Below are 18,871 nucleotides of genomic sequence, written 5' to 3' on the forward strand. Positions count from 1 at the left end.
TTCCCCACCCCTAGCTTATAGGTTAAGAGCTGTCACAATGAGGAAAGCCAAGTGGAAACCTCTAAAATTGCCCCCCTATCACCATCAATGACAGTAAATTGTGATGGTTACTTTCTGGTGTCAAGTTGGCTTAGGCCAGCGGTTCTCAACCTGTGGGTCGCGACCCCTGTGGGGGGCAAACAACCCTTTCACAGGGGTCGCCTAAGACCATCGGAAAACACATATATAATTACATATTGTTTTTATGATTAATCACTATGCTTTAATTATGTTCAATTTGTAACAATGAAAATACATCCTGCATATCAGATATTTACATTATGACTCATAACAGTAGCAAAATTACAGTTATGAAGTAGCAACGAAAATAATTTTATGGTTGGGGGTCACCACAACATGAGGAACTGTATTAAAGGGTGGCGCCATTAGGAAGGTTGAGAACCACTGACTTAGGCTATAACATCCAATTAGTCAATCAAACACTAACTCAGGTGTTGTTGTGAAGGTATTTTGTAGATTAACATCTACGATCAGTTGATTTTAAGTAAAGGAGATTAGCCTGGATAATTTGGGTGGGCCTCATCCAATCAGTCAAAGGCCTTAAGAGCACAATTGAGATTTCCTTGCAGTGTCAGCTCCTGCCCAAGAGTTTCCAGCCTGCCTTATAAATACAGTGGGGCCTTGACTTACGAGTTTAATTCGTTCCGAGACCGAGCTCGTTAAGGAGCTCGTTAACTCAAATTACTCTATCAACTCAATGCATTTTTATCAGCCGAGAGACAGCTGGTATCTCAAAAAACTCGTTAGTCGGGACACTCGTAAATCAAGGCCCCACTGTATCAGATTTGCCTCACCAATCCCTACAATTGCATAAGATCTATTCTTTGCTATCCTATAAAATAAAAGGCTAATATGCAAATCGACATGCACTGACCACCAGGGGGCAGATGCTCAATGCAGGAGCTGCCCCCTGGTGGTTAGTGCACTCCCACAGGGGAAACGCCGCTCAACCAGAAGCCAGGCTCATGGCTGGAGAGCACAGGAGCCTCTCCCACCTCCACTGCAAGTGGGTGTTAAGGAGCAAAGGATCCTGGACTGCGAGAAGGCTCAGGCTGGGCTGAGGGACAACCCCCCACTTGGTGCACGGATTTCATGCACTGGGCCTCTAGTATATAAATAACATCCCAGGGGATATGGAGCAGATCAGTGCCACTACTGAAAACTTATTTGGGAGTTCCTACATGACCAGATTAAGGAGAGATCAGCTTCAGCTTGGTTTACAGATGGGTCAGCTCAGTTTGTGAGTGCAAAGTGAAGATGGATAGTATCTGCATTATAGCCACATTCAGGGGTGAAGAAAAATTTTTCCAATGAACAGAAACACAAGCAGTACATTTGACTTGGTTTAGAAGTGGTCTGACATGAGACTATTGAATATATAGATTCCTGGGCAGTAGTGAATGGCCTGGCAGTCTATTTAGCCTGGAAGGAAAAGGGCTGGAAGATTAGAGACAAAGAGGTCTGGTGTAAAGGCTGTGGACTGACATGTGTGAAGATTTCTGCATCAAATGCTAACACCTATTAGAGAGCATCCACCATGGAAGAGGCTCTAAGCCACCAAGCAGGCAAAATGATTCAGGCAGGTGAATGGGCCTTCATTCATTGCTACCAAACAAGTGGCACGATGGACACACAAGCGAAGTGGTCACATGGCTGATGAAGGTCCTGCTTAACAAGGCTGATCTAGCAGAATTCCTCTGACAGGTAATTTTGGCTCAAGGACACACCCCACTGGTCCTGCTAAAATGTTCTTAGAACTCTACAGCAGTACAGGACTTTTCCTACCCAACCTTCTTTCTTTCCTTCCCTCTTCTCCAGAGGTCACACCTACATCAGTCGGACAACTTTCCCAGACTCCTCCAGCTCCCTCTTCATTTTCCCTCTTGGGCATTTCCCCACCCCACCCCCAAATCTCTTGCACATCTAATCTAGTAGCCAACTAACACACCAGGGAACCTAACTTAGTGCATTCACCATTAAAGCTCTAGTCTTGTTTTGTAGGATAGAAAATCAATTGTAATAATTCAGCAGAGGTGCTAAGATCCTGTGAACTAGTTCCTACCAACTCATAAATGACTGATTGCTAAAACAAAAAGACAACACTCTCAAAATGGGAAAGAACTGCCAAGTAGACCATATAGATATGCAATGAGTTGACAGTGTTCCCATCTCAGCAAGAGCAGCTCCTTGAAAAGCAGACTAAACCTTGAAGTAGCCTGATATGTCTGGAGCATGGAACGGGAGAAAGACAAGTACCATGTGATTTCACTTATATGTGGAATATAATGAACAAAATAAACTAACAAAGTGGAGACAGACTCATGGATACAGAGAACAGACTGACAGCTGTTAGAGGGGAAGAGGTTGGGAGCTGGGTGAGAAGGATGAAGGGATTAAGCAAAGAAAAGAAAAAAAGAAAGACTCATGGACACAGTCAACAGTACAATGATTTCCAGAGGGAAGGGGGGTCAGGGGAAGTAGAAAATAAAGGGGGATAAATGGTGATGGAAGTAGACTTGACTTGGGGTGGTAAACACACCATGCAATATACCAATAATGTATTGTAGAATTGTATACCTAAAACCTGTTTAATTTAATCAGTGTCACCTCAATAAATTCATTGGTTTTTCAAAAGAAAAGAGAGCTGGCTAACGAACCCAATGTCCACCTACTGAGGAAAGGGTAAACAAAATGTGGTATATCCACACAATGGGATCCTATTCAGTCATGAAAAGGAATTAAGTACTTCTCTGCTATAACATGGAAGAACCTTGAAAACATAAGTGAATGATACCAGACACAAAAGGCCACATGTTGTATGACTCCATTTATATGAAATGTCTAGAATAGGTAAATTCATAGAAATGGAAAGCACACTGGTGGTTGCCAGGGACAAGGAGGAGGAAATGGGGAATAACAGCTTAATGGGTACAGGGTTTCATGGTAGGGTGATGAAAATGTTTTGGAACTAGATAACACTGTGAATGTGCCACATTGTTCCCTTTAAAATGGTTACTTTTATGTTACGTGAATTTCACCTCAATAAAAATATATATACCTGGTATTTCCTCTTTCCTGGACATTTCATTAATTGGAGTCATAAAGTCAACCAAACTCCAGGCCAACGAACAGAACGCCATAATGACCGGTAAGACTGGTTGCTATGATGCCCACTGCAGCCAGCAAACCGGCCCAATCTGGAGGTGGGGCCTCCGGCCAACCTCCCACGGCACCCCCCCCTGCACCCCGATCAGCCTGAAGCCCCTCCCCCCACGCAGCCCCCCCAGCCAGCTCCGCCCCTGATCACCCACCCACACACCAATCAGGGGTGGGGCCCACCAGCCAATCGCCTGTGGCCCCTTCCCCCAGCTGGCCCAGCTGGCCAACCTGCTGCCATCTCCTCCTCCTGACAGGCCCGACCCCAATCTGCTCCCATTGGGGCCAGGCTGGCCAGACCCCACCCGTGCACGAATTCCTGCACTGGGCCTCTAGTAAATAAATAAATTGCAAGGGAAAAATGCGGAGACATTTATCAACCAAAAAAAGCAAAAGATGTTTAAATATTCAAAAGAAGGAAGGGGTGGGGCAGGAGCAAGCTGATGTTATGAATCATTATCACATTCACATCAAGCTGTCTAAACCTAGTGAAGCCACCCTTCTCTATGGGTCTACTTGCCAACTGGAAAGGTCACTGCAAGAGATCTAAATATCTATCACAAAGACTAGAATTCTAGAATTACCTGGTATTTCCTCTTTCCTGGACATTTCATTAATTGGAGTCATAAAGTCAAGGGCCATATTTATAAACTCAATTTTAGGATACATACTCTGATAAACACCAAGCATATTCCCAGGGACAATGAATTTTGCTCAAAACTCTAGCACAGCCCAGCCGGTGTGGCTCAGTAGTTGAGTGTCGACCTCTGAACCAAGAGATCACAGTTCAATTCCTGATCAGGGCACATCCCCGGGTTGCAGACTTGATCCCTAGTGTGGGGCGTGGAGGAGGCAGCCGATCAATGATTCTCTCGCATGATTGATGTTTCTATCTGTCTATCCCCCTCCCTTCCTCTCTGAAATCAATAAAAATATATATTTTTAAAAGTTTTAGCCGAAACCGGTTTGGCTCAGTGGATAGAGCGTCGGCCTGCGGACTGAAGGGTCCCGGGTTCGATTCCGGTCAAGGGCATGTACATGGGTTGCGGGCACATCCCCGGTAGGAGATGTGCAGGAGGCAACTGGTCGATGTTTCTCTCTCATCGATGTTTCTAACTCTCTATCTCTCTCCCTTCCTCTCTGTAAAAAATCAATAAAATATATATTAAAAAAAAAGTTTTAAATCAACCAAACTCCAGGACATTTGGCTGTTGAAACTATTGCACTCTCAATAACTCTAATACTCAAGGGACTAAAGAATGCAACCTCAGAGATTTTACATACAGAAACAATAAAGCATAATTGAATTTGACTGAATTTTAAAAATGTAGTTCATTTCTAGTTCCACTGAGTAGCTGCCCAGGCTTCAGCTTCAGTGATGCCTGCGGTCATTGGGATTTGAGGGGTCCAGGTCTCGAGAGTGCCGGGCCTTTTTAGGCCTATGGGATTTATCTCGGCTCCTACTTCTACTTCTACTTCTACTTCTACGGCTATGTCCCTCAGAATGCCCCTCATGCCAGCCAGAACGTATGTCTGAGCTTCGACCTCTGTCCCTATCCCTGTTTTTTTCTTCTCTTTCTTCCCTCCTGCTTGAGGACTTATGCTCGTGCTTGGGCTTCTCCCTCTTCAGCTCCTGCTCATGGTCCTCTACTCCCCCGCGGCAGGTTGTCTTGACCTCAGGGGAGCTGGGGTGGTGCTTCCACACCTCCCTAGACTCTGGCTTCTGACCCCTCTCTGAGTTCTTGCTGCTGTGCTTTTTAGAGCCAGGGTCGTCCTTTTCCTTTATCATCGTGTTTCTAGGAGTTGAAGAGGAGGCTGGCTGCTCTGCTAGTTCCTCCTGATCAGTCTTCTCTTTGTCTTTCTTTCTTTTCTTTTTTTCCTTTTTGTCTGGAGGGAAAAAGGGGGTACAATCAATAAGAAAAGGGAAATCGCCTGGCCAACGTGGCTCAGTGGCTGAGCATTGACCTATGAACCAGGAGGTCACAGTTCAATTCCAGGTCAGGGCACATGCCCGGGTTGCAGGCTCGATCCCCAGTAGGGGGTGTGCAGGAGGCAGCCGATCAATGATTCTCTCTCATCATTTATGTTTCTATCTTCCTCTCCCTTCCTCTCTGAAGTCAATAAAAATATATTTTAAAAAAAAAGAAAAGGGAAATGGAGGAGATGGGGGATATGCAAAAGGAAAGCATCCTTGGCAGTAGCGTCAAGCAGTCAATCTATCCTTCCAGAAAAGTGCCTCTGGGAAGCCAAGTTGGATCTGTCACCCTTGATATGTCAAGTCACTGTATAAGGCAATTCCCACCCTTAATTACCTCTTAAAGATCCAAATACAGTCATTTTCTGAGGTACTAGCAGTTAGGACTTCCACATATGCATTTTCAAGGTACACAGTGCAACCCATAACACTAGCTTTCTGATGATACCACCTCTCCTTTCCCAATTAAAGTAAGGTTCCCCACATCTCCCCCTCCCTCCACAGAGAAGAATTCATTATCAAGTCTCAGTGAATGCCCAATTCTAGGCAGATCAAATACTAACACTACCCAGAATCTTCTCTTAGGTCATAACACTTTACCTTTTTTGTGTTTTTTGGTGGGTTTGTCCTCTTCAGAGCCCTCAGATGAATTTGATGAGGGGGTGTGAGCCCCACAGCCCTTCTCCTGGAGCTCTTTGGTCACAATATCCATTTCTTCTGACTCCTTAGGAGTCCGATAGTTAGACACATGATCCACTCGGATAGTTCTTCCTTTAATCTAAGATAGACAGGCAATGTTTCAGCAAAGACATCACTCCTACCAAACTATTTGAACCCAGCTGCAGAGAACCATGGTTTGAACTATACCCATTACCTTCCTGCTAATTCTATTTCTGGAAAATCTCTAAAACAGACCTGCCCAATTGGTGTGTCATGCACATATACCTAGATATTAATTCGCTCAGCTCTCAGGACAGCCAGTGGGGCCTGGGGCAGCTGGACCCCATGGGGCAGTTGCACTAGGTAGCCTCCTCAGCTTACCCCAGGGTGCATACAAATATCTTAATGTTTTACATGTGCTATGAAGTGAAAAAGGCTGGGAAGTTCTGCCCACAAGCAGCAGAGAAAAGTGCATAATTTATATGCACACTGAATAACCTTCAATCTGTAACAATAATTTATAGTGAAATATACCATAGCAGCTAGAAGAAATTCCTAAAATCAAGCCCAATGCTACAGCTGCTTCCTTGACACAGCAATTAGAATGAGGCTAAGGCAGGCCAACAGTTGGGAGGGGGAGGAATCTAGAAAGATCATTGTGTTGTTTTATTTTGTTGTTTTTTTCTAGCTCTATTCAACCACTTGGTTATTTCATCCAGTCCTGAAAGACCACTGTCTTTTTTCTTAAGCCCTCACACTTTGTCCCACCCCCACCCTACCAGAACAACTGGCTCACACTAATACTTTCACTGAAGTCACTCTCCCGGTGAGCAACAAAAACATTAACCCCTCACTTAAAACAAAAACATTCAGACAGATACAGACTTATTCTGTAGACAAAGCCATCTGAAATTTGAAAAATGTCTGGATTTTATAATTTTAATACAAAAGCAGGTTTTTATTCTTATCTTTGGCCTAAGCAGTTTCTGTCATGTATCCTGTTCCCCATTTCAAAACATCTTTGAAAACATTCCTTTTATAGTGACTCCCTTTGACTGCTGGCTCTCTTAAAAATCAAGCGTGGAACCTTGTTCCACCCTGTCCTATAGTTTCCAACTGTTCAATTCCGGCGCAATCAGTGACAAACTCTCCAAGTCAAGTGTCAACTGCCAGCCTGTGACAATGCTCGTTCAACTGCAATGCTTTTCCTAAATGAGCGTAGGGGACCATGTGGTGCATAGGTATGCCTGACCTCAGCCCAATGTCTCACTTATAGGGGTTGGTATTAGAGGAAAGAAGGACAGAAAACTTCAGAATGAGATTTTTGTAGAATTTGTCATTAGATTTTTACCTAGAGAATATCCAGGGCCCAGTATTGATTGCTAAGTCAGTAGAGGCATAGGACAGCTATGTCCTAGACCAGTGGTTCCCAAACTTACCAAATCCCCTAACACAGGACAGCATGGAAGGGCAGTGTTTGTTAGTCTCTTTGTTTTCCAATACACCTGAGATAAGAGTGCAGTGTGAGGAGGAAAAGGTGAGAAATAGAGGCTTGGGGTGGGGTGGAGGGGAGGCATGGTATCTATGCTCCTAGAGAGATAAGTTGTTATGAGATGGGAAAAAGGAATAGGATGGAAGGATCATGAGCCAATGGAATTATTTCCTGGGATCATTTGTTGGTCAGTATGTCCCCATACCTCTGCAACCCTCACAAAATACTCAGCTGACCAGACTGTCCTTGAGCCTGTGGAGATCAGGTGTATAATGAAATCAAACCCCTAGATCAGTGGTTCTCAACCTTCTGGCCCTTTAAATACAGTTCCTCATGTTGTGACCCAACCATAAAATTATTTTCGTTGCTACTTCATAACTGTAATGTTGCTACTGTTATGAATCGTAATGTAAATATCTGATATGCAGGATGGTCTTAGGCGACCCCTGTGAAAGGGTCGTTGGACCGCCAAAGGGGTCGCGACCCACAGGTTGAGAACCGCTGCCCTAGATGGTAAAAGTCCAGCCAAATCCCGCTTAGTAAGCACACTCACTTTTATCCCATTAAAATTGTCAACAGCCAGAATTGTGCTCCTCTGGTCTTCATAGCAGAGGAAACAGAATCCTTTGGATTTCCCAGTCTTCTTGTCCCGCACCAGATTAATGTTAACGATCTCCCCATATCTATTTATTTTATAAAAGAGTAAAACATTATTGATTTAAATTGCAAAAATTTTCATATTGGATGACAAAATAAAATTCAAATAATATAATCTGTACAGGACACATATCTAGAACAAGATAACATAGAAAGGTTAAAAGTTAGACAAGGATATAACAAGAACACCCAATTAAAAAGTGGGTGGTAATATTAAGATTGAATATGAATTCAAGGCCCCCCAAAAGGTCCTAATACATAATAAAAGTACAAGTCATGAAATTTTATGTGCAAATTGACAAATCAAAAAATTTTAATTATGAAATTTAGAAATACAAAGAGAAACATAATGAACGTTATGAGAGATTTTAACATACCACTTTAAATTTATAACACAAAGTTGACAAAAAAAAGGTCAGGAGAGTTAATGTAATTGATATGTAGTTATGTAACATAAATACAAGTAAACATGTAATTAATAATATAACAGTTAAATTGTTAACAAATATTAATGTCAGATTAGTAGATATAGAGATATATTTAAATATTATAAAAAGATGACAATTTCTTCTCAAGAATCCTTGAAACATGTATTAAAATTCACTATAGCAGCCCTAGCTGGTTTGGCTCAGTGGATATAGCGTTGGCCTTCGAACTGAAGGGTCCTGGTTTTTATTCCAGTCAAGAGCACATGCCCAGGTTGTGGGCTTGATCCAGTGTGGGGGTGTGCAGGAGGCAGCCGATCAATGATTCTCTCTCATCATTAATGTTTCTATATCCCTTTCCCTTCCTGTCTGAAATCAATAAAAAATTATACTCTAAAAAAATTGACTATAGCATAGGTCTCAAAGTAAACTTAGAACTTGCAACCTACTCTCCTAGCTCCGTGGTTGGCAAACTATGGCTCAGGAGCCACATGTGGCTCTTTGGCCCCTTGAGTGTGGCTCTTCCACAAAATACCACGTGCAGGCGCACATACAGTGCAATTGAAACTTCGTGGCCCATTGGCAGAAGTTGGTTTTCGGCCTGGGCGAGTCTATTTTGAAGAAGTACTGTTGATATTTAGCTCTGTTGACTAATGAGTTTGCCGACCACTGTCTAGCTAATTAATGAAAGAGGAAATGAAACAAAGTAAAGAAAAAGTCAATGCCCTAACCGGTTTGGCTCAGTGGATAGAGCATCGGCCTGTGGACTGAAGGGTTCCAGGTTTGATTCCGGTCAAGGGCATGTACCTTGGTTGCGAGCACATCCCCAGTAGGGGGTGTGCAGGAGGCAGCTGATCGATGTTTCTCTCTCATCGATGTTTCTAACTCTCTATCCCTCTCCCTTCCTCTCTGTAAAAAATCAATAAAATATATATATTTAAAAAAAAAAAAAAAAAAAAAAAAAAAAAAGAAAAAGTCAATGACAGACTATTTAGAAAATTACAAAAATGAGAATAATATATACTAAAACGTATGGAATGTAGCTAAAACCAAGAAAGCAAATCTAAGGAAAGCAGATGAGAGTTAATAAAATTCTACCTTACTCCTTATCCAAAGGTAAATTCCAGATAAATTAAAAAATAAAGTCATAAAATTAAAATGGGAATTGATGGATACATTATATAACATGATCAAGTACATACACCTGGGCCCAGAATCTAGCATCTTACTTAATAGAAATTACCAGAGCCCTGGCCAGTATGACTCAGTTGATTGAGCATTGTCCCATGCACCAAAGGGTCATTGGTTTGATTCCCTGTCAGGGCACATGCCAGGGTTGTGGGCTCAAACCCCAGTAGGGGGAGTGCAGGAGGCAGCTGATTGATGTTTCCCTTTCACATTTCCCTCTCCCCTCTCCCTTCCTCTCTCTGTAAAATCAATAAAAACCTCTTTTAAAAAATTAAACTAGAATTTTAAAAAGAAATTAGAAGAGATGATTAAACTAAGATCAGGAATTATTTAACACTATTTAACATTGTAGGTATTGGCCAATTAAATTAGCAGAAAACAGATATAAGAAATGAAAAAAGAAGTAAAACTGTCTGTTTTAAGATTATATATAGTAATATATACAGAAAACCTAAGAGAATCAATGATAAAAACAAACTATAACAATTTAGTAAGGTGACAGGATATTAACAAAAATAAATTATCCTTTCACATACAAGCAACATTCAATTAGAAGACATATAATCAATGTATAAAGTCTTTTTAAAGAAAACTTTTAAAACTCCTGAAATAGACAAATATAGATTTAAACAAATATAAAGACATCACTTGTTCTTTGATAGGATGAGTCAACATCATAAAGATATCAAAATCTTCCCCAATGTTAATAATGAAATCTAATGTAATCCCAATTTAAAATTCAAGTTGTGTTTTGTTTTGTTTTTCCCTTTGGAGCTAGGTAAGTTGATTCCAAAGTCCTTGTGGAAAAATGAACATAATAGCTGGGAAAACTTTAAAAAAGAACAATAGTTAGGAGTAACTCTCCCAGATATTGAATACACTAAAAAGTTTTTATGATTAATTAGTGCTTTACTGGCACATGAAGAGACAGACCAATAGAACAGAATAGAAAACCAAGAAAGAGACTCATGTATATATGGAAAAATTATATATACAGGTGACATCCCACTTTGCTGGGGAACATACGGGCATTTTTATAAATGTTGTTGGGACAATTAGATAGCCACTTGAAAAAAACATGAAATTGGATCCTTATCTCACACTATATAACTATAGATGGATCAGAGATTTCAATGCGTAAAATTGAAACCACACAAATACTAAATGAGAACATAGATGGCTGGGTAGGGAGAAATACTTTCTAATTTTGACTCATAACCCAGAAACAATAAAAAAAGACTGATAAATTTGGCCACATAGAATACTAAAGGGGGAGACTATAAAGTGACAGCATGAGGGAGATTTTGGAACTGTTCTTCATCCTAATTGTGGGGGTGATTACACAAATCTATAAATGTATTAATATTCCTAAAAAGTCCATTTTACCATAATTTAAGCATTATTACAAATGAATGCATAAAATAATTTACAAATGAATGCATAAAAATAATAATTCTGCATAGCATAAAAATCACAATAAGTAAAGTCAAAAGACAAATGACAAACTAGGAGAAAATATTATTTGCAATTTATATCACAGATAAGGACCAGAAAGCTATGTTTCCCCTTTTACTATAAAGAACATTATCAGGATAATTGGTGAAGCTGAATGAAGTCTTTAGATAATAATATTGTGTTGGTGTTGATTTCCTGAATTTGATCACTATACTGAGATTAAACAAGAGAATGTTCTTGTGTTCTGGGAAATACACATTGAAGAATTTAGGAATAAATGGGCACCATGTCTGCAACTGACTCTCAAATGGTTCAGAAAAAAATAATATGTATACGTGGAGAGAAATAACAATAAAGCAAATATGGTAAAATGCTAACATCTGCGAGCTCTGAGTAAAAGGGATAAAAGTATTCTTCATACTATTTTATAACTTTTAAGTTTTAAGCCTGAAATTCTTTCAAAAGAAAAAAGGAATATAGAAACTGGCTTGAAGGGACTCCTAACACCACATTGGAACAATTTGAACATCAAGATGCCCTGACCAGTTTGGCTCAGTGGATAGAGCATTGGCCTGCGGACTGAAAGGTCCCAGGTTCAATTCTGGTCAAGGGCATGTTCCTTGGTTGCGGGTACATCCCCAGTGGTGGGTGTGCAGGAGACAGCTGATGGATGTTTCTAACTCTATATCCCTTTCCCTTCTTCTCTGTAAAAAATCAATAAAATATATTAAAAAAAGAAATAATAATGATGGCAAGGTAGTATAATACATCAAACTTTAAAAAAAAAATAAGTCCATAGTAATACAATACATGACAAAGTGTTATAATAGAGTTAATATCATTAATACATGAAGGGCTCTTATAAAATCAGTAAGAAAATGAGGAACAAACCAATAGAAAAAACAATAGGCAATGGATATGAATATACAATTGAAAAAAAAACAACAATAATGGCTTGTAAATCTATGAAAAAATGTACTCCTCACTGATGATGAAATAAAGGCAAAGTAAAATAATAATGAGAAGCCATATGGCAAATATTTTTAAGATAATGATTGCTGATTAGGAGTCAGAAAATGGGCATTCTAGTGAGAGTGGAAACTGCTATAACCTTTTCAGAGAGCAATATCCAACATTTATAAAACATCTTAAAAATGCTAACATATGGATCCAATAATTTCACCAAGGAAACCATCAGGAATACATACAAAGATATAGATACCACAATGAACATAGCAGTATAATTTATAGCAGCAAATATTGGAAATTATGCCCAGCAATTTTAAAAAATGATAAAGTACACCAAATTAACAGTTTTTCCTTAAAGTACATTCTATTATCTTCTTTATACCTTTTTTTCACCAAATGTTCTATAATGACTATACATCACCTTGATAATCAGAAAACGAACTATTTTTTGAAAGCCACTGTTATCAATGACAAAGGCAATCTTCATGGAGAGAGCAATGTGTGTAGCCATAGCAGAGAATTAGAATAAATCCACACACTAGCTGATCAGCACTCAATGCAAATAAGACAAAAACAGCTCCTAGATGAAAGGCTGGAGCAGGTAGAGGTACCATGAAGGGGTAGACATTATAGGCTGCACCTTCTGTGAACTTCCTGATGCTCAGAAGTTGGAGGAAGCAACTTCTATCCCTGCCATGGCCCTCTGCCTGTATAGACTGCCCAGGCCCTCCACCATGGCCCTTTCACATGTATTGCCCAATGTCTTTCCCATGACCTTCTGCCCTGAATGCTGCCCAACCACTCAGCCAGGGCCTCCTGCCTATGGGGTGACCCCGACCATCCCCTCCCATGGCAATGTCTCTGCCAGGGTGTGCTGGCTATGTTTGCTTGCTATATCCTGTTTGCCATGGTCCTCTACCTATACATGCTATCCAACTTCTTTGCAATAGTCCTCTGCCCCTGATGGCTACACAACCCAGGGGCCATGGACCTCTGTTCCTGTGAGCTGCCAAGGCCCCCTGGCTCTAAGGACTGTCTAATCACTCTGTGTAGCTCTGGGGTTGTACCCAGCCCCTCTCCTAAATCACTGCTGCCACTACCAGTGTGAGCTGCCAAGACCCTCTCCCACCCAGTGCTGCTGCGATCATCTCATAGAACAAAGAATGTAAGGTTCTCCTATTCATTTGTGTTCCTCATCAGCCTTTGATTCTCAGCCTCTGGGTAAAGAGACAGACTCTACTCACCAACCTTACACTCATCTAGAAACAAAGAAAGCAAACTACTGCCTAAACCTTTTGCTTTCTTTCACCAATTCTGCTGTGCTTTGCCCTAATTCTATAAGGTCACACAGGTGTGAACCCAGAAGGGCCCTGTGATCATGAATTACCCCTAGTTTATAAGAGCCCAAGGAGATGGGCCAACATAGTATCTTCCTGGGAATTGCAGTCTGTTCCACTGTAGGCCCACACTGAACGATCCTCAGTGAAAAAGCAGTAAAAAAAGACCAGAATTCCCAAGACAGCCTCCTAAAACATCCAAATTCTTGGAATTTTCCACACTGGGAGAGTTCTAGAACCATGTCCTGTAATTGACCTAGACTAGAGTAGGAGCTCCAGCCCTCACCATGCAGGCCGGCCAGTCAACCTAGAATGAAAACAAATGGCTTTTGTGATGCCACAAAAATACCTTATGGAAGCAAACTAGTCTGACAACCGAAAAGGCAGGACATGAAAGGGGACTTACTGTGAGAATACACAGATGATATCTCCTTCAGTCAGTTCATAGGGAAGTCCTCCTAGAAGAGAAAAACCACATTTCAGTTCAACTAACATTTACCAAGTGTCTATTAATACCATGCAGTAGGCCAGGCACTGAGGGTGCAAAAAAGAGTAAGCTACAAGGTCTGCCATCAGAGAACTCAGTCTGATGCAATGACAGAAGTGAATATAGACTGCAACAATAGTACAGAAAAAGGAGTGACTGAGTAGAAAGGTCAAAGTTGCCACTAACCAAACTAATCCTCCTCACACATAAACTCTTATGGAAAAAGAAGATTGTTTCCAGAACAAAACTCTGCTTCCACAAACGTACCTTGAACTCATCTACTCCTTACAAACTCACCACTAAGATCCAAAATCAGTTTAAATATGCAAATATTAACCCCACCTCACATAGTCTCTGGATTAGTAAATTGTTAAGCATTTCATAGAAAATAAATTCCCCTGCAAGTTTCCTTCCTCATCTATAAAGTGGGATATTAGTACTTACCTCACAGAACTGTTATAAGAATTAAATAAAACAATGAATATAAAGTGTTTAGCACCATGACTGGTACAATCACCTCTTTGAACAAACTGTCAAATTACTGGATATGACACAAAGTGAATAGAGAGATGGTAATATGAACATGAACAGAAGGCCAGAGCTAATCAGGTGAGGAAAATGAATTCTGAAGGAAGGGGATTAGGGTAGGAAGGAATTAGCAGTAATATGGGATAGTGGCTAAGACCATGAGTTCTAGAATCCCATAGTTCTGGCTGTTCCACTTACTAGCTATGTGACCTTAAAAAGACCATTAACTTCTCAGTGCCTCAGTTTCCTCAGCTGTATAATGGGGAAAGGGGTGGTAATAATGATCTGAGACAGAGAAACACAAACACCATAAGATTTCACTTATATGTGGAATCTAAAAAACAAAAATGGAAAAACAAAACAGAAACAGATTCATAGATACAGAGAACAGATTGATGGTTGCCAGAGGAAAGGGAGGTTAGTGGGGGATGGGTGAAAAAGTAAAGGGATTAAGAAGTACAAATTGGTAGTTACAAAATTGTCATGGGGGTGTGAAATACAGCATAGAAAATATAGCCAAGTCCTAGCTGGTTTGGCTCAGTGGACAGAGCATTGGCCTGTGGATCCTGGGTTCAATTCTGGTCAAGGGCACATGCCTGGGTTTCAGGCTGGATGCCCAGGTTTCGGGCTCCATCCCCAGTAGACGGTGTGCAGGAAGCAGCCAATCAGTGATTCTCATCTTTGATGTTTCTATCTCTCTCTCCCTCTCCCTTCCTCTCTGAAATCAATAAAAATATATTTTTTTAAAAAGAGAGAATATAGCCAATAATATTGTCATAAGTAAGTATGGTGTCCGATGGGTTCCAGACTTAATAGGGCGATCCCTTTGTAAGTTATTATAAATGTCTAATCACTATGTGTACACCTAAAACGGATACAATACTGTATGGCAAATGTAATTGAAAAAAATATATACAAATAGTAACAACGGTCTGAGAAAGTGGCAAGACTCTTAGTACAATGAATGGCAGAAGGTAACAGCACTGAGTTGCAGGGAGAGCAAACTAGACAGGGGAGAAAAGAAATATGGAAAACAGATTCATGGGCAGACAACAGAAAGAAATAAAACTGGGTGATGCATGTCGGGATGTATGAAGGGAGGAAAAGCTGACATGTTAGGAAAGCAGGGCAGTAGAGACTGAGGAGCACTGCTGGAGAAAGATGGGAACCTCACCCAGGAAGATCCAGGCGCTGTCTTTGTACTCGGAATGCCAGGACACCTTTTCCGCCACCCCAAGCTGGACCTCACGCTCATTCAGCTCATTGATCAGCTTCACTTTCGTTAAAGGGCTGCACAGGGGGGTGAAAGAGTAGACAAGTAAGTTCGGCCTGACCGGGGATGAGGGAGAGCAAAACTAGGGGACTAGTTTTCTAGAATTCGAGCCGCTCCCGCACCTAGGCCGGGCAGACCACCCCAGCCCGGTAGGTCACCCCCGCGGCCGGCCCCCAACCGACCCCCCCATTCTCCCCCCTTCTCAGAAAGAAGCTGAAGTCTTACTTCATCTCCGCGGTTTCGCGCTCAGCACAGAGGCACCCACTACGGGAGAGGCTGCAGGGCGCATGTGCGGCTCTGGCACCACCCGCCCACAGGGCTAGGTGGAGTTCCGCTCCTCCAGACTAGCTCCGCCCCACCGGGGCTCAGCGCCTGCGTACTAATGCAGGAAGCGACTTTATTCTTCGGATTGGACGACACCTAAAGTGATTGGGTTAACTAAAAGTGTTTGCTGAATGAAGACTTGAAAAGGTGCCAGCTGTAAAGGCTGTAGCCCCAGGCTTAGTTAGCTGCAGTGCAAATCCCCACTGGGGCAAAGGGCGCGCGCGCGCGCGCGCGCACGGACACATACACATCAAAGCATCCCTGTTCAGGAGTTAGGGCAGAAAAGTAATGCAGATATGTGAGAGGGTAAATCTCTTTTGTCCCTCAATTCCAAGGCATAGATAACTGACCAGTCAGCCTCTATAGGCTTACTTGAATACCCAGTTTTGTGTGAGAGCTGCTATACTCACCCTTTTCCTTAGTCTCTCTCCTACTAAAGCAGAAGGCAGAAGTTAATATTGTTAAATTAATACCTAACACTTAAGCAGATAATGCTAGGTTATGTGCTAAGTAGTTTGCATGTATTGACCCCTCTATCCTCAAAATAACCCCAAAAAGTCTGTAGTTACCATCCCTATTTTATAGAAGAAGAAACTGAGGTTCGATGAAATTCATTAGCATGAAAGGTACTCTGCCTCTACCCATGGGTTCTGGTTGACTTAATCAGTCCTTACTGGACATCTATATTTGTCCTGTGCAGCAAATCTGTAGAAGGAGGGTAAGGTTGGGTTCTCTGTCCTCAAGGAGCTAATAATATTCTAGAGGAGATAAGATATATTTACTTTATAAATTTCATATTAGAAGTAATCAGGAACCCATAAAAGAGATAGTGGCAAATAATGTGTGATTTAAGCCATATTGAAGATTTGAATCCATCTTGCATGTGTCCACATCAATATCTTGTCTCAAACCATGAATGGTCTAAAATTGAAGGTCCAGAGCTGTGTAGTTCTGTGCAGACTTAGCTCTAAACCTTTCATAAAAGCACTTCGATAATTACAGTGCTGATGACAACTATACCCTCAGTGGCTCACCATGTTAACTCAATGTCCTGCCAAGAAGCAGAACAGAGGCCTCATTCATTCTCTGCCTTTCTCCCACTCTAAACCAGCTATTCATTAACTTTTTAGAATTATCTTGGCAATGAAAGCTAAACAGTGACAGATTGCATATGGGTTTTATCTGCTCATAGAAATCTTGGGTTGCTTAGTTGTATGGTTGAAGTAGCCCCTGCAGATGCAGCATTATCTGGTTGGATTCTTCATCACAGTTCAAAAGGAAGCCGAAGCAAAAAGAGATGAGTAAGACCAAGTAAAAGGGAGGACAATTTAGGTTGAGCAGAACATGAGAAGATTGCTACTATCCAGTTGGTGGGTTCAGCAGAGATTTTCTGAAGCTAGGAGAGCTGAAAACTGTCCCAGTTTGCCTGGAACATCTCAGTGAATGTGCTTGGAATTGTTAGGAATTGGTATGTAAAATGATACATAGAGATTTTCATAAGTGAGTGTAAAGGGGGTGGGGGTCCAGAGGGCCCTCTAAAATTGTCATCCAAGGTGGCTATTAGTAATATCCACCAATAACATTCATGTAGTACCCACTGTATGCAGAGCTCAGTTCTAGATTCGGCAGACAATGCTAAGGAAGCCAAAGGCAGTCCCCATATTTAAGGAAAGGCTAAACAAAATATCTAGCAAAATTAATCTCTTCACTTCATAGTTCTTCTGTTCCGAGTTATTATCTCATGCCTTCTAACTCTTTCAGTACTCTTATAACTGCCAAGCCCCTCTTCTCTATTCTTTCCTCCCCCTGGTCTCCAACATGAAGCCTCAACTTCAGCCAGACTCCACTTCTGTTCATTTGCTCAAAGGCCCCTTTCATTATGCAAACTAGACACCTCTGCTGAGAGAGCCCTATATCCCAGGGCACTCTCCTCCCACTGAATGAAACCTGCCCCAGTTCCCAAACTCCCATCAAGGCATCGCTCATGCAGAAAACCTTTTCTGACCTTGCCAGCCCACAGTGATGGTTCCCACTTCTGAACTCTGCAGCACATCCCAATTCTTTTATGTTCACCCTGCAGAAAGATTGTAAGATCCTAGAAGGTAAAGGCTCTGCATTTTTAAGCCCTCAACACCTCATCCCTCAAACATTTTCCTGCACACAAAGCAAGCACCCAATACACTTATCTATATACTAGAGGCCTGGTATAAGAAAATTCATGCAAGTCAAAACCGGTTTGGCTCAGTGGATAGAGCGTCGGCCTGCAGACTGAAAGGTCCCAGGTTCGATTCAGGTCAAGGGCATGTACCTTGGTTGTGGGCACATCCCCAGTGGGAGATGTGCAGGTGGCAGCTGATCGATGTTTCTCTCTCGTCGATGTTTCTAACTCTCTATCTCTCTCCCTTCCTCTCTGTAAAAAATCAATAAAATATACTTTAAAAAAAAAGAAAATTTGTGCAATGGGGGGGGGGTCCCCTCAGCCTGGCCTGAACCCTCTTGCAGTCCGGGAGCCCTTTGGGGATGTCCGACTGATGGCTTAGGCTGCAATCTGGCCTACCTCTGTGGGAGGCAACTGGCATGCCAATCAGGGGATGGCACTGGCTGGCAAGTGGCCGGCTCTGCCCCCCATCCCCCCTCCACCGGTCACCACTGCCCCCTTGGCCCCCCAATTTCCATCCCCTCCCTCTGCCCGCTGGCACCTGCCTTGGCTGGTCTGGTAATGGTCCTGCCCCCCACCAACTGGTCATTCCATCAGTTGGACAATTTGCATATGAGGCTTTTATTATTTATCTATACTAATATCAGGGTAGCATGCTGATTAGATCAAGTGCTTTCCAGATGTCCTTCCGGATGCTGCCATGCTGACAGGGCCTAGATTTAGGAGG

At 41.9% G+C, this 18,871-nt stretch overlaps 1 protein-coding gene across 1 annotated transcript; it reads right to left on the reverse strand.

The window, feature by feature from the left end:
* Nucleotides 1-4,304: 4,304 nt before the first annotated feature.
* RBMX2 (RNA binding motif protein, X-linked 2) lies at nt 4,305-15,980 on the reverse strand. The gene is made up of 6 exons (XM_006082101.3): nt 15,888-15,980; nt 15,564-15,679; nt 13,781-13,832; nt 7,897-8,026; nt 5,792-5,969; nt 4,305-5,103 (listed from the first exon to the last, which is right to left on the reverse strand). Exons 1-6 carry the CDS (start codon nt 15,890-15,892, stop codon nt 4,589-4,591), a joined length of 996 nt encoding a protein of 331 aa, XP_006082163.1. The 5' UTR covers nt 15,893-15,980; the 3' UTR covers nt 4,305-4,588.
* Between the last annotated feature and the right edge of the window lie 2,891 nt (nt 15,981-18,871).

This window comes from Myotis lucifugus, unplaced genomic scaffold (genome assembly GCF_000147115.1).
Source record: "Myotis lucifugus unplaced genomic scaffold, Myoluc2.0 scaffold_2, whole genome shotgun sequence".
NCBI classification, from domain to species: domain Eukaryota; kingdom Metazoa; phylum Chordata; class Mammalia; order Chiroptera; family Vespertilionidae; genus Myotis; species Myotis lucifugus.

Coding starts and splice junctions, on each gene's coding strand:
- RBMX2 (XM_006082101.3), bottom strand. Junction 13,833..15,563: donor CAGCGCCTGGATCTTCCTGG/GTGAGGTTCCCA, acceptor TTTCTCTTCTAG/GAGGACTTCCCTATGAACTG. Junction 5,104..5,791: donor CACCAAAAAACACAAAAAAG/GTAAAGTGTTAT, acceptor TTTTCCCTCCAG/ACAAAAAGGAAAAAAAGAAA.